We start from the raw sequence: 14,976 nt of genomic DNA, 5'->3' as shown, positions 1-14,976 counted from the left end.
GGAGATGTCAGGAGTTGACCCTGGGACATTCTGCATGCCAAACAGATACTCAAGGACTCCCCATATTTCACTAGCCTTTCAATGTTATGCTATTAGCAATCACGGAGATTCCACCTGCCTCTTTCGAAAGGAGAACAGTCACCTGATCAATTTAATTAATTAATTAATTAATTATAATAATAATTTATTTATACCCCACCAATCGGGCTGGGTTTCCCCAGCCACTCTTGGCGGCTTCCAACAAAATATTAAAATACAATAGTCCCTCAAACATTAAAAGCTTCCCTAAATATAATAATAACAATAACCATCCATTTTCAGTCCATTGAATTAGCAATTAAGCATTTCTGGACAAGGGAATGGCATACTTCTGTCTATTAGTATAAAAAGCAAGTATAGGAAAGTATTACTCATTTATGATGTGAATATGATTTATTTATGTTGAACTTTGCTTGGTTCCTCCTTGGCAGCCAGTGCGATTGTTTCAGCAGGTCTAGAACTCAGGACCCGCTGCCTTGAGGGACACCTAAGAGCAGTTGGGCAGGGAAGGGTCTCCCTTGGGAGGTGGTGGACTCTCCTTCCTTGGAGGTTTCTCAGCAGAGATCGGAGGGCCATCTGCCATGGATGCTTTAGCTGAGATTCCTGCCTTGCTGGGGGTGGGACTAGATGACCCTGGGATCCCCTCCTATCTCTCCACTCCTGAATTCTAGGAGGAGCTTCCTTGCCTCCTGCAAAGCCCTTTTCCCTGCAAGCTCTTCCTCTGGTTTCCGGCCAAGGGAGGGAGATGCTCAGAGTCCAGCCTAGAGCCTCACCCCCCAAAGCACGGGTGTCAAACACAAGGCCCGCGGGCCGAATCCGGCCCGCCAGACCTCGTCATGTGGCCCGTGTAGCATTTCCAGGATCGTGGGGTGAAACTGGCCAGGCAGCCGCGGCCCCGCTCCCCCGGGGAACGTGCCCCGTCATCCTCCGCTTCTGCCTTGCTCCCTGTGACAGGAATTCCCCAAACTGCATCAGCATCTGCCGCTTGCCCAGCAGCCCCGGCGCTGCCTTGCGCCCGGCGCCCCCGCCATCCTCGGCGCAGGGAGCGAGGGGCGTGCAGGCAGGCGCTGCCCGGCGGAGCGACGGCTCCTTCCGAGCGGCTGGCAGTGTCTGGGCATGACTGGCCTCCCGCCTGGTCCCACGGCGGCTGCAGACGCGGCCGAAGCAGCGCAGGGAAGGAGACGCCCGGCCGCCCAGCCCAGCCCCGCACGCTCCCACTCTCTCTCGGCGGCCGGGGAGCGGGGCCAAAGCGGGCCCCCACCCGAGTGGCGGCTGCGTGAGCCAATAGGCGAGCTGGGGGAGAGGGGGAGGCAGGGCTCCGGAGAACAAAGGAGGGAGGGGGCACCCGGGAGAAGGGGGCGGGAGGAGCGGGGAGCGCGGCGCTGTGCCCGGGACGCCCCAGTTCCGCCGGGTTAGAAGCAGCGGCCTACCTCTGCTGGCCGTGGAAGGCAGCCGGGTCTGGGTCGCGCCCCGAGAGTGGCGGGGTCCGCGCACAGCCTGCCCTCCAGGCTGGGAAGTGGCTCCTAGGCTCCGCCTGAAGCCACGCAGAGCCCGCAAGGCGCCCTCGGCGCAACTTGGCCGGGGCAAAAGGCGAAGCTCTGGAGGGAAAGGCGGCCGGATTCCCCTCCTCGGCGGGTCCGGTGGTCTCCCGCCTCCTCTGAGGAAGGGTCTCTTCTTCAGCTTTTCTGATCCTTCGTGGCCCCGTTGGGAGAAGCCGAAATAAATAATGGCCGTGCCATTAAAGTTCTCTCTTTTATAAAAGGGATCCTAATAGAATCGTGGAGTTGGAAGGGATCCCCAGGGCTATCCAGTACTGTACAACCCCTGCAGTGCAGGAATCTCAGCCATAGCATCCATGGCAGACAGACATCCCACCTCTGCTTAAAAACCTCCAAGAAGGGAAAAACCTCCCGAGGGAGACCATTCCCCTGTTGAACAGCCCTTACCAGCAGAAAGTTCTTTCCCATGTTTAGTCAAAATCTTTATTGTAACGTGAATCCACTGGTTCGAGTCCTACCTTCTCTAATGGAAGAATACAAGCTTGCTCCATTTCCCATGCGAAATGCCCCTTAGACATTTGAAGATGGCGATCATATCTCTTCTCAGTCTCCTGCCTTAGGTTGGTGGATCGGTGGACCTCCCATGGGAACGTAGTCCAGAGGGAGCATGCTGAATGCTGAAATCCTCACCACAGGCAGGAAACTCCCTGCCATCAACAGAGGAAGAGCAGCGCTTACTCCCCATGACCCCACAGTAGCTGCTGCAATAGTATTTTGACGGGCGTGTGACACCCATATCTTTATCCCCACGGAAGTGCATGCTTTTAGTACTTTCAGGTGGGATCTGTCTTGGTGGTGCATCCTGGAGGCTGCTCTTTAAAACGAAGGCTAGGGACCCTGTGAAGATTGAAGCACCCTGCCAGCTGAGTATAAAAAAGCTGGAGGAACTGGGGATTATGACCTGGCCTAAGGTGGTGTGAGTGTGTCTTCTGTGTCACTCCCCTCTACACTTGAGGTTCTGGCAGTGCAGTTGCGTTCCCAGGTGCCAGAAATGGTGGTACCTCCCTTCTTTGCACTAGAGCACGGGTGTCAAACACAAGGCCCGCGGGAAGTCACAGCTTGAAAAAGACAGTCAGACCTAACGCCAGACATTGATGGACTGACCTCAGGAAAACGATGTCAGCCATCTAGTCAGAAAAGTTAAAAAAAGGTTAATGCCTTGTGTTTGCCATATGTGTAATAAAAAGTGTTTGGCAATATTTGTATGTTTTTTTTAAAAAATACTGTCTGTTACCAAAAATCATTTTTCAATAAATTGTACAATAATTGTACATTTGAATATCTACCTGCCATTATTCTGACTATGTTTCTGCTTTCAGAACTAGTTATTACTTACATTATTACAAAAAACAGTAATAATTAAATGCAGTGACAATAATTTATGATAATAAAGAGCGGACACATAGTCCTACAGATACAACCGGCCCTTTGAGGGTGACCAAACTGCTGATGCGGCCCCCGATGATTTTGAGTTTGACACCCCTGCCCCAAAGGATATCTGGGCATAGGCGTAGCCGGGGGGGGAGCAGCCCCCCTTAATCCATAAAAAATAATAAAAATCTGAGGTTCTGCCAAGCGAGAGAGGGCTGAGCTGGGGGGACTCGGCTTGGCAAGGGTTAAAGGGAAGTGAGCTGCCTTCCTAGAGAGGCCAGGAAGCAAGGGGGGGCGAGGTCCTCCAGAGCCAAGGCCCCTCCCTCCCCAGTCCTTTTCTGCAAGGAAGGGGGGTTGCTTTGTGTCTCTGCTGCAAGGGCTGCCTCGCTCTCCCCTCCTGGGATCTGGTGAGTCTCCTCTCTCTCTGGGATCTGGTGGGGGTCCCAGGGCTGCAGCGGGGGAGGGGGCCTGGGGGGCCGGATCTGCTCCTGCAGGGGGGGGGGACCCCAAGTCAGGGAGGGGAGGGTCCTGCCAGGGAGGGGCCAGGTCTGCCACGCTCTCCTTCCTGCAGATCAGAGGATCCCAAACTCATTTGACCCTCCGCCCCCCCCCCTTCAGAAAAGATCTCCCTTCTTTAAACAAAGGAGTCCCTGGGACTTTAACTCTGTGTGACATCGCTCAGCCTCATTGCACAACAGAGGAAACATCTGCAAATGGTTTTCCAAAACCAGACGAGGAGGTGGACTAGCCCCCCCCCCCCCCAAAAAAAGGTGGGAGAGAAAGGCCAGGAATAAAGAGAGGGATCCCAGCCCAGAGTCTGGCTGCTGCATTGGGGACCAGTTTCCCAGTGTCTCCCAGGGCAGCTCCCCACGGAGGCCACTGCAGCAATCCCCTCGCACCCAGAGCAGGGCATCCCAGGACCACATCCTCTCTCTCCCAAAGGGATTGTTGCTGGCAAAGCAGCCGGAAATGGGCGCTGCTCCTCACTGAGCCTCCAGGGACCTTGGCATCTATCTCTCTCTGTGTGTTAAGCTATCTAACAGAATACTAATACTAAATTACCCGCCTAAATTTCAAGGGAGGTGTCTTTGGCCTCATCCACTTGGCTCTCTGGGGTTTTCCAGATACATACCTGGCCCTCAGAGCAAAGAAAAAGGGACCCCACCCCAGGAGTCTGTCTGGAGAGCGGCAGAGAGTCCAAGTGCAAAAAAAGGAGACAGAAGCAGAGGAGTGGGGGTGGGGTGGGGGTGGGGGTGAGGAGCAACTCCTGAGGACCCCCAGGTGAGGACCCCCACTAGAGCCAGGCATCCATTTCCCACAAGATACAAATTATTCCCTTGTCAGTCAGTTCTGACTTCTTGCATTTACTCGAAGGCAGGAGCAACAAGGCTGATTCATTTCCCAGAAATCCCTTCAGTTGCCTCCACATTTTGCATTGCTAGAAGGCTAGAGACATATTTCTTCTCCTCTTACTCCACTTTCCCCCCAAAAAGATAGCTCATGGTCTGGGATGCGGTGCAGTCCAGCCCTAGTTCCCAGCAAGACACATCCATGCTTGCTCAGGGAACCTTTTTCTTCTCCTGATATTGTACAACTTTTGTAACAGAACAATGTATTTGCTTTGTAGGATTTGCTAGAGCTTTTCATTCAGACAGACAGAACTTGGCAGAAGACCAAAAGGTTTCTTCCGATCTCTCAGAGGCTTCCTGAGAGCACAGATGGATGAGCAAGACTCAGCTGGCCCTGGAACAGGAAGAGGCCATGACATCCAAACTGGGAGCAGTGGGGGGTTCTGGGAAAATTTTGTGCAGAAGATCCTGGGTGAGGAGAGCACCCTCTGCTCAGAGGTGCAGAGCCAGCAGGTGAGGCAGTTCTGCTTCCAGGAGGCCAAAGGACCCCGAGAGGTTTGCAGCCGACTCTACCACCTTGACCGTCAGTGGCTGAAGCCAGAAAGGCACACGAAAGCTGAGATGCTGGACCTGGTGATCTTGGAGCAGTTTCTGGCTGTCCTTCCACCAGAGATGGAGAGCTGGGTGAGGGACTGTGGAGCAGAGACCAGTTCGCAGGCGGTGGCCCTGGCCGAAGGTTTCCTCCTGAGTCAGGCAGAGGAGAGAGAGCAGGCAGAGAGAAAGCAGGTGAGAAGAGACTTTCCTCTGGATACTCACAAGGGGCTCCAAAGAGGATGGAGAACATCCCATAATGCTCTACTGTTGGCCCATCTGTTTTATGGGAAGGCATCCATGGAATGAGATGTAACACCTTGAATGTTTTTGTCTTTGTCATTCTTTTACTAATATTTCTCCCCATTCTCTGTTTTGAATCCTTGTTTCTTTCTCAGGGAAAGGATCTCTTTGCAGAAATGGACCTGGATTCCTGTGAGGCAGAGAGGCCTCCGTTGGACACCAGAGAGAGGGCACTGGGCAAGGGGGAAGGTGGTGTTTCTCTGTTTGGTCTCATTCTGTTGGTTTTCCAACTCATCTGAGGGTTCTTTGTCATGGCTAAAAATTGGCCTCCGTTTCTTTAATGCTTAAAAAGCTGGGTCAGCATGAGTCAGCGGCCTGCACCGGGTTGTATATATAGAGTGAGAAATGTTAGTTTGGTTTGGGTTGGTTGGTTGGTGAAAGCTGGTAGTGTTGATGTGTGTGTGAGATTTTGACCAGCTTCGGCCCATCTGAAGCTGATACAGGCTTTTCTTATCTTGAGCCCAAGCAGAGTAGTCCACACAGCAGAAGGATAAGCAGTATGTGCCACATTCTTAACTTTATTTCCACTCTATGCTGAGAGAATACAAACATGCATCTTGCCTCTGTGAGAGCAGAGAAGCAACCTGTCTCTCTAACAAAGAAACCGAGAGAAGAGTGAAAAACAGCAAACCAGTGTACGTCACATCCAGTCTCCCATTCCCGTGGGAATCCAACAGTAACTTGGAGTGTGGAATGCAAAACAATGTCTTGTGACATGCATTCGCTGCTCAGTGAGGAAGCAGAAACCAACAGTGTGTACAGTTGGTCAGTCGCTTTTGCAGAAAGGCTTTTAAGAATAAAAGCAGAAAGTGCTCTGCAAGGATACTCTTCTTGTGGACTCTTTTATGCCAACAAGGGTCCGAGGACCAGGCTGAGGCAACAAAGGGAGGTCAGAACCCCCCCTTTTTTTACAAACACTGACAGGTTATGGGCCCAGTGTTTCTGAGCTTGTGCAGAGTGCAAAACGACTGACAGCATCTGAGCAGGGAGCTGGTGAGTCCTGGTGGTGTATGGAGCCAGTGGCTGTGCGTTGGAGCAGTTGGTGGCAAGCTGTAACTGTCTGCAGTGACGCTGGGGCAGCTAGGATCTGAGGATCAGGAAAGCACTCAGCATCGGCTACTGGAACAGTTTGAACTCCTAGAGGACCACAGTAGGCGACTCACAGAGCAGCTACACCAGTACTCTGCAAGGATACTCTTCTCGGGGACTCTTTTATGCCAACAGAACCTTTTTTTTTTTTTTACAAACACTGATATTCTTTTCATCTTGTTTTGCAGGGAGACAGTTGGGAACAAGGGTCCAGAGGAGGGGAGATGGGTTTTTGCACATCTAACATATGAAATGGGCACAAACCTCCAAATGCTTTCAGCAAGTATGGCTTTCTCAAAGGCCCATCTGTAGTTAGAGATGCCCTGTTTCCCCTGTAAGAGAAGCAGGCACTCCTGGCGTCCTGTTTACATTTTTTCTCTTGCAGGTGACAGAAGGATGCCAGCAGGACCTCCTGATCCGCCTTTTCATGGAAGCAGAAGGGAAGCAGCGGCTGTGGAACCAGATCAGGTCAGGGAAGCTGCCTTGTGGGGACAGAGGCTGAGGGATGGAGCAATGTCATGGACTGGTTGGGCACAGAGGAATGGTGGGAGGAAGCAGCCAGGGAAGCAGGAAGGGAAGACGGCTCAGAGCCGAAGGAGTGGAGGTGGAGGAAGGATGAGCGGTCAGAGGCGGAAGAGGGAGAAGCCTGGGAAGAGGAGGTGTCAGAAGCTGAAGGGGAAACAGGGCTTAGTGAGCTGGGAGACTCTGTGTCAGAATGCAGTCCAGAATCAGAGGCAGAAGAGGAAGGAGGCAAGTGGGAGAGGAAGATCGAGAGACAGAGTTGAGTCAGGAGAGTCTCCCGGCTTGTCTCTCAGAGCCAGGAAACCCCTTGCATTGCAGGAATCTCTGCTAGATTATGCAAACTGACAGACCCTCTGGGAATTAGCTGCTGTTCTCATGAGGCCCAAAACTCAGCCAGGTCTGTGAATATTGTGTTCTTGTTAAGAGAGTGTGAACTCCAGCTGTGTACTGTGGGATTTCCTACCCATATAACTCTGACACCAGCCTTCTGAATTTTGCCAGTAGGATTCATCTGTAGTTGCAGTTTTCATGGAATCCTAGAGTTGAAAGGGACCCCAAGGGTCATCAAGTCCAACCCCCTGCGTTACTAGATCATCCAAGACAGATGGCCATCCAAAATAGGCTTATCTTATTTCTAGACTGATCACTGAATGCAAAAATTGGTTTCTAAGAAGTGGACAAATGAGAACAAATAGTGGCATGGATTCACCTAACCAGCGCCATCCGCTGGAAAATGGAGCCTGCCCCCCATTCCTCCCCTCCCCCTCTCCATGCCCCCATGAACCCCTTGAATTTGGCTCTAGGGCATTGGGAGGGAACCTTCCCAGAACAACTCACGAGGAGAGGAGAAAGTGGATCCTTCCATCGGGGAAACTGGAATGCTTGCATAGGCAGAATGACTTGGAAAACACAAGGTGGAGTACCACCTATTTGCACAAAGACGGATACCCATAATTAAAAGGCAGAATAAAATAAGCATCCATAAATAAAATGTGCAGCAAAGGAATCCTATTGAAACAACACCGCAATTTACAGGAAGGAAAGAACAGAGCATTGTGTAGCAGATCATATTTCTGCTGTCTCAGAGGAGGACAATTCCCTTTTTCTTTTAGGGTCCAGTCTGCTTTGAAGATGTCACCATTCGTTTCACGGACGAGGAGTGGGCGTTGCTGGATCCTGACCAGAGAGCTCTGCATAAGGACGTCATGGAGGAGACTCGTGGGATCGTGGCCTCTCTTGGTAAGGCTCCCTGTGGGATCATCCTATCTGCCTGGAAATTCAAAACATACCTCTATGGAACCAACCTCATATATTTTCACAGAGCTCAACAGCGCCCCCTATAACACCTGGGAACCTAACACCCCCACAATAAACAGTAAGTTACAGTTTTTTCTTTGAACAATCTTCCTCAAATTATTCCTTTTTCTACCACGGCCAGGCTGGTCTGAACTGCCCAGGCCATCTTAAATGTCAGCTTCAGAATTGTTAGGAAAGATAAGTTGTGAGCTTTAGAGCTTACAGGGTTAACAGCTCAGAGTGTCCTGCATCTGGGGAGGAGCTTTCTCAACATCCGGGAAAGCTGTTTCTTCGTTCTTTCTGACTTTCGTTTTCTGCTGAGACAAGGAAGACGCAACGTCTGCATCTTCCGATGGTTTATCTTGCTGTACATACAAAAAAGCTTTCTAATTTAGAGGAACAGCAGTGTTCCTTCCGCTGTCCCGGGAAGGCAGGCGGGGGGGAGCAAAGACTTTTGCCCCCTGCCGGCCTTCAGAAGAGGTCCAGGACCTCTTCTGAAGGCCGGTGGGGGGCAAAAGTCTTTGCTCCCGACCGCCAGCATTTTAAAAGAGGTCCTCGGAGATTTCCCTATGGGCTTTCTTCTTGCGAAGCAAGCCCATAGGGAAATTCGTCTTGCGGAACGACTCAAAAACGGAAAACTCTTTCGTCTTGCGAGTTTTGCGAGGCGTTCGTCTTGCGAGGCACCACTGTAATGAAAGAACTTTTATGAAGGAGTATTTATTAGAACAGCAGTCATAACCATTGGCAACCTTTAGCTTTAATTAAGGCCTTACAATGCCTTCCCATGATATGAACCAAGTTTTTAGTTCTGCAGTTTCTTTAGTCGGCTCCATAGATTTCTGATTGGGTTAAAGTTTGGGCTATTCCCAGGCCATTCCAGCAGTGTAATATCTTTATCTTGAAAGCACCTTTTGCACACAGCAGCAACATGACATGGAGCGGAATCCTGTTGAAATAGAAAATAGAATATATGTGTGTGTGTGTGTGTGTGTGTGTGTAATGTTTCCAAGGGGTTGCTCGAGAGCAAGCAGGCAAATATCTCCCTGCTTGGCTGTGAAGCCTTGCTTTTGCTGCCAAAATAAACCTTATCCATCCGGAGTGCCACTCTCCCGTGGCTGACTCAGTCGCTGGCAGAATCCGTGAGTGGGCGGTTCCTAAACTTTCCCCAGCAAAGCAGCTTCTTGACGCCCAGTCTGCGCCTCCCCTCTCTGCGCAAGGAGGCCGTGGGTAACGGAGGACCCCTCTCCTCCCCGCTTTGCCTAGGCAAGTTTTCCTGGCACCGCCTTGCCTCTTCTGACTCCTGCAGCTCCTCTCCACTGGAGGCGTCTTTATTCTCCTCCGTTGAAGGGGAGCTGCTTCCCACGATCCCTGGAGGCTCTCTGTAATCCATTCGGCTTTTCCTCTCTCCCTCCTGAACCAATGGCAGTTCCCTGACAATATGCTTCAGCATCTGGGAAAAGATCACCTGAGGAACGCTTCAGTTTGGGAGCAAGTCTTTCATTTATGCATTTTAGGGCATTTACATTCCCATTAATCATGTAAATTTTGCCCACATCTTTTGCTGCCATACAACCCCAGATCATCACACTATATGGGTGTTTCACGGTCGGTGTAATGCAAGTGAATGTAAATCTTCTCTGATTCTTCTCCTCACGTATGTCATGCCATCACTACCAAGCAAGGAGATTTGGGTCTCATCACACCAAATAACATTGTCCCATTGTTCCGCTGTCCTGTTAACATGGGTTTAATGTTTTCAACCTTTGCTTGAGAGATGACAATGGCTTTTTCCTTAGAATTATAACATTTTGACCAGTCCTTGCACTCAACTTCACATTACATTGTGCCATGTCATCTTGTATACACCCAGATGATTTTCTTCTGACAAACACTGACAAACTGGAACGTGTCCAGAGGAGGGCAACCAAAATGGCCAAAGGCCTGGAAACGATGCCTTATGAGGAACGGCTAAGGGAGCTGGGCATGTTTAGCCTGGAGAAGAGGAGGTTAAGGGGTGATATGATAGCCATGTTCAAATATATAAAAGGATGTCCCATAGAGGAGGGAGAAAGGTTGTTTTCTGCTGCTCCAGAGAAGCGGACCCGCAGCAATGGATCCAAACTACAAGAAAGAAGATTCCACCTAAACATTAGGAAGCACTTCCTGACAGCAAGAGCTGTTCGACAGTGGAATTTGCTGCCAAGGAGTGTGGTGGAGTCTCCTTCTTTGGAGGTCTTTAAGCAGAGGCTTGACAACCATATGCCAGGAGTGCTCTGATGGTGTTTCCTGCTTGGCAGGGGGTTGGACTCGATGGCCCTTGTGGTCTCTTCCAACTCTATGATTCTATGATTCTATGTAGGGACAGTCTCTCCACTCGTCCATCATCACTTGCCTTTGTGCACCTTTCCCTGCCTTTACCGGTCTGATTTTGTAGTGACTGAGTCTCCTTATACCTCTTCAAAAATATAGAAATGCCAGCTTTGGTTAAGTTTTTCCTAATCTTTCATCAATTTCTTCAAAACTGTAGCCTTGTTCACTTAACAGTACAATTTTACATCGCTTTCTGGGTGACCAGTCAACTCTTTGTGCCATTTCTATAATTTTATTATGTTTTACAAGAACACATTTTTAATATGATTTTTATTAGTTTTCCAATAAAAACAAATTCATAACATCATTAAACATCAAAAACTCATCACATATCTTTTTTTCCTTTTAGACTTCCATCAACATGTCTGATAATTTTCCGTAATTATCACAGATCTTAATTTATATTGCATTATATATATCCTTTCTTACCATGTTGTTTAAACAATATTTCTACCAAATCTTCTTACAGAGCTTTTTGAAAACTTACAAATGTTATATCATTATCACAAATATTTTTTATATATTCTGTAAATTTACTCCAGTCCTCAGTGAATCTTTGGTCTCGTCGGTTGCGACTCCTCCCTGTCAATCTGTCCAGTTCCGCGTAATCCATTAATTTCGATCTCCATTCTTCAATCGTAGGCATTTCTTCTTGTTTCCATTTCTGGGCCAAAAGAGTTCTGGCTGCTGTTACTGCATACAAAAATACTTTCTGATTGTTCCTTCTTATTTCACCACCTAATATTCCTAATAGAAATGCTTCTGGTTTTTTAACAAATATATATTTCAGTATTTTCTTTATCTCATTATATATCATTTCCCAGAAGCACTTCATTTTTTTACATTCCCACCACATGATAAAATGTCCCTTCTTTCTCTTTACATTTCCAACATTTATTACTCACCTTAGACATCTTACTTAATTTAACTGATGTTATATACCTTCAATATATCATTTTCATAAAATTTTCTTTAATTGTGGTACATGCCGTAAATCTCATCCCTTCCTTCCACAATTTTATCCAATCATCAAATTGAATGTTATATCCAAAGTCTTTGGCCCATTGAATCATAACTGATTTAACCTCTTCATCCTTCAAATGCCATTCTAATAATAATTTATACATCATAGATAAATTTTTAACTTTGTTATTCAATACTTCTCATTGAAACCTAGATTCTTTTTCAGAATAGCCTCTTTCTGCAACCTCTTTTCTAAACATTTCATTAATCTGAAAATAATGCAGCCAATCGTTTACATATTCTTTCACTTCTTCATATGGTTTCATTTTCCACTTACTTCCCTCTTTCTCAATTAAACTTCCATATGTTATCCACCTCCCAGTCATATTGATCTTTTTAACACTCATCGCCTCTAATGGTGATAACCAGTGTGGTATTTTTGGTTCAAGTAGGTTTTTGTACCTACCCCATACCTCAGAGATCCTCTAATAATATGATTTTTGAAACCTTTATGTACTCGTTTTTTTTCATACCATAAATATGTGTGCCAACCGAATCTATTGTCATATCCTTCCAAATCTAACAAATCTCTATTTTCTAATTTCATCCATTCTTTCAACCAACATATGCACGTTGCTTCATAATATAATCTCATATCTGGCAGGGCCAAGCCTCCCCTCTCTTTTAAATCTGTTAACAACTTAAATTTTATTCTCGGCTTTTTGCCCTGCCAGATATATCTTGAAATCAAAATCCATAAGATGCCACCAAACGAATAAAAGTCTGTGTTAAATCTCAAAGAGAGGGGAAGAGAAGGAGAAGGGCAAAAGCCTCCCCCATCAAAGATACAAAAATGGCACAGTTCGCTTCTTTGTATCCCATTCAAATACTCCACAGAGGAGGGAGGGGGGGTATGAACTTCAGAGGGCAAAAACACTCCTAATTCCTCTCAAACCTCTTTTAAACTTCCACCAAATTAAGGTAAAGAAACAGTATTTTCCCTCTTAGTATCTTCTGTCTCTCTTCACAGGCTAGAATTAATAAATCAGTCCGTCGCTGCCAATTGGGCAGATCTTTTTAAAAACAAAAGTAGAAAGCTCTCGGAGTCTTCTCCCCCAACATTTCACACCGACTCACTGATAAGACTATTAATTGCCTTCCAAATGACTCTCCCTCTTTTCTCTATCTTTATACTCCTTATAGTCCTTTAAAAGGCAGTCAAATAAATTATCAGTTTAATCTGTTTGCATTGACTTACGTTTTTGTCCCGCTCTGAAGATTGTTCTTCTGTGTAGTTTAAATTCCAGGCAAGGCTGACCTCCTTTTTTCCACCTTACCCACTTCAAATTGGCTCTAATCCATGGATTTGTATTTTAAAAAGTCCTAATTCGATTTCTTAATGTTCGAGAGCTGATCGCTTCTGTGTGCAAGCTTGGAGCTTCGCTCTTGAGGGATAGAAATGGCCTCCTGCTGTCCGCTTCTCTACCCTGCGGCTCTCATCACCTCCAAAAAAAAGGTTACTTGGCAGCCGGAGGATAAGCTCTTGGACCGTGCCGGGACCCTGCCCCTTGAATATCCTTTCAAGGGTGTTTGGGGGGCTGCGGCGCTCTTGCAGCACTCCCTTTTTCCCTCAAAAGCTGGATTCTCTCAGCACTGAGGAATCCCACTTGCTTTCACTCCCGCGATCGCCGGAAGCCTCCTCAACTCTTTGTGCCATTTCTATAATTTTATTATGTTTTACAAGAACACCAAAAAAAACAACCAACTTGAAAGCAATCACAAAAGACACTGACAAAAGTCAGCCTAAGCAATTTGTCCTTCTTTTTTCTGGTTATCTGGCTATAGCATTAGATAGAATACGGGTAATTGAACAATTTCCATTGATGCATAATTTTATGATATTACTCCAAAAGAAGCAGTGTTATGAGCCATCAAACCTATGAAATACACTTTTCTCCAGAAGTCTTCCACAATTTTGACCACTACTGTATATCAAACAAAGCAACATTCAGCACCTCAACAGAATCTCATAATAAATATGTTGGTTATTGACAAACAACAAAGGTAAGAAACACACTGAACTCCCTTAAGTTCTTCTCCATTTGTTCCTGAGGCTCTAATCCCTTTTTGTCTCCATTGCAGATTGTGATGAATCAGAAATCGAGAATGAAGGTGATCACGATAAAATCCCCAGAGAGGAGAAGCCACGTAAAAATTTGGAGTTTGGAGAAAGCTGCAGTCAGCGCTCCCATTCCACTTCCCATCAACAAAATATCATTGGAAAGAAACTCTATCAGTGTGTGGAATGTGGAAAGAGCTTCAGTAACAGCTTCTCTCTCACTTCCCATCAAAGAATTCATACAGGGGAGAAACCCTATCAGTGTGTGGAATGTGGAAAGAGCTTCAGTAGGAACACCAATCTCATTTCACATCAGAGAATTCATACAGGGGAGAAGCCCTATCCGTGTGTGAACTGTGGAAAGAGCTTCACTCATAGCTCCTATCTCACTTCCCATCAAAGAATTCATACAGGGGATAAACCCTATCAGTGCATGGAATGTGGAAAGAGCTTCAGTAGGAGCACTGAACTCACTTCCCATCAAAGAATTCATACAGGGGAGAAACCCTATCAGTGTGTGGAATGTGGAAAGAGCTTCACTCATAGCTCCTCTCTCACTTCCCATCAAAAAATTCATACAGGGGAGAAACCCTATCAGTGTGTGGAATGTGGAAAGAGCTTCATTTATAGCTCCTCTCTCACTTCCCATCAAAGAATTCATACAGGGGAGAAACCCTATCAGTGCATGGAATGTGGAAAGAGCTTCAGTAAGAGATCCAATCTCACTTCCCATCAGAGAATTCATACAGGAGTCAGACCTGAGGGATGCTCCTCCATCCACGATGCAGCTGCCAGTAGACCTTTGACACTGGCTCAGCAGAGCACACCTTGCTGTGTTAATCTGTAGGTGAGCTGGCAGAACAAAAGGTCCTCTCAAGGTGAGTGGAAAGGAGGAGAGTAATAGAATCATAGAATTGTCAAGTTGGAAGGTACCACAAGGTGCTTCTAGTCCAATTCCCCACATTTAGGGACTTGTTTGTCCTCCTGGCCATCCTTCTTATCATATGTATTGATTGTTTATGACCTCCGGGGTTGCTGAATGCACTCCTTTTAAGTTTTCATTCATTTTTCCCAAAAATATGCATGCTTAACTAGTGTTTGTAGTTTAACTTTTCCCCACGTGGGGTCTGTTGAAATGCTCAGAAGAAATCTGATTGGTTCTTATGAACACTCTGTAAAAGTTCTTTTGTGAATAAAATGACCTGGGCTGAGGGGTAGACAGAGAGAGACACAGACAGAGATTATTATACACACCCTTCCCAGAGTCTTGCTGGTTCAAGCCTCTGTGTGTATTCTTATTAATCAGAGTTCAATCCTTCCTTTACTTTGCGAACGCCTCACTTCCTCGTCCCCGGGTGAAATCCCCTGGCCTTTCATTGGTAGAGCTGCCACCACGCCAGTAGCA

The 14,976-nt window shown here is 47.2% G+C and overlaps 3 protein-coding genes across 9 annotated transcripts in view; 2 read left to right on the top strand and 1 right to left on the bottom strand.

Moving 5' to 3' along the window:
• LOC114589664 (uncharacterized) overlaps nucleotides 1-14,976 on the top strand; it is a 999,511-nt gene that overhangs the window by 773,134 nt on the left and 211,401 nt on the right. Inside the window, exons 1-5 of one of the 4 annotated variants that reach the window (XM_077927893.1) lie at nucleotides 3,291-3,376; nucleotides 4,597-5,104; nucleotides 5,308-5,389; nucleotides 6,687-6,769; nucleotides 7,936-8,062. The exons of 1 other annotated variant lie outside the window; for it this stretch is intronic. In XM_077927893.1, the coding sequence (XP_077784019.1) occupies nucleotides 4,688-5,104; nucleotides 5,308-5,389; nucleotides 6,687-6,769; nucleotides 7,936-8,062 (709 nt within the window). In that variant the 5' untranslated portion in view covers nucleotides 3,291-3,376; nucleotides 4,597-4,687. Of the gene's footprint in view, nucleotides 1-3,290; nucleotides 3,377-4,596; nucleotides 5,105-5,307; nucleotides 5,390-6,686; nucleotides 6,770-7,935; nucleotides 8,063-14,976 lie in introns of those variants that run through there. 2 more of the 4 variants (XM_077927895.1, XM_077927896.1) reach the window with 2 other exon arrangements.
• The window catches only part of LOC144327607 (zinc finger and SCAN domain-containing protein 31-like), a 121,337-nt gene that overhangs the window by 3,475 nt on the left and 102,886 nt on the right, over nucleotides 1-14,976 (bottom strand). The gene's annotated exons all lie outside the window — the stretch shown is intronic.
• LOC144327604 (uncharacterized) lies at nucleotides 8,089-14,850 on the top strand. Its single transcript, XM_077927968.1, has 2 exons — nucleotides 8,089-8,198; nucleotides 13,595-14,850. The coding sequence occupies exons 1-2, from the start codon at nucleotides 8,117-8,119 to the stop codon at nucleotides 14,416-14,418; spliced, it is 906 nt and encodes a 301-aa protein (XP_077784094.1). The 5' UTR covers nucleotides 8,089-8,116; the 3' UTR covers nucleotides 14,419-14,850.

Source organism: Podarcis muralis, chromosome 4 (genome assembly GCF_964188315.1).
Source record: "Podarcis muralis chromosome 4, rPodMur119.hap1.1, whole genome shotgun sequence".
NCBI classification, from domain to species: domain Eukaryota; kingdom Metazoa; phylum Chordata; class Lepidosauria; order Squamata; family Lacertidae; genus Podarcis; species Podarcis muralis.
Note: the sequence above shows the minus strand (reverse complement) of the source record. Positions and strands in the feature narration are given on the sequence as shown.

Coding starts and splice junctions, on each gene's coding strand:
- LOC144327604 (XM_077927968.1), top strand. CDS start 8,117: ATGGAACCAACCTCATATATTTTCACAGAGCTCAACAGCGCCCCCTAT. Junction 8,199..13,594: donor TAACACCCCCACAATAAACA/GTAAGTTACAGT, acceptor TCTCCATTGCAG/ATTGTGATGAATCAGAAATC.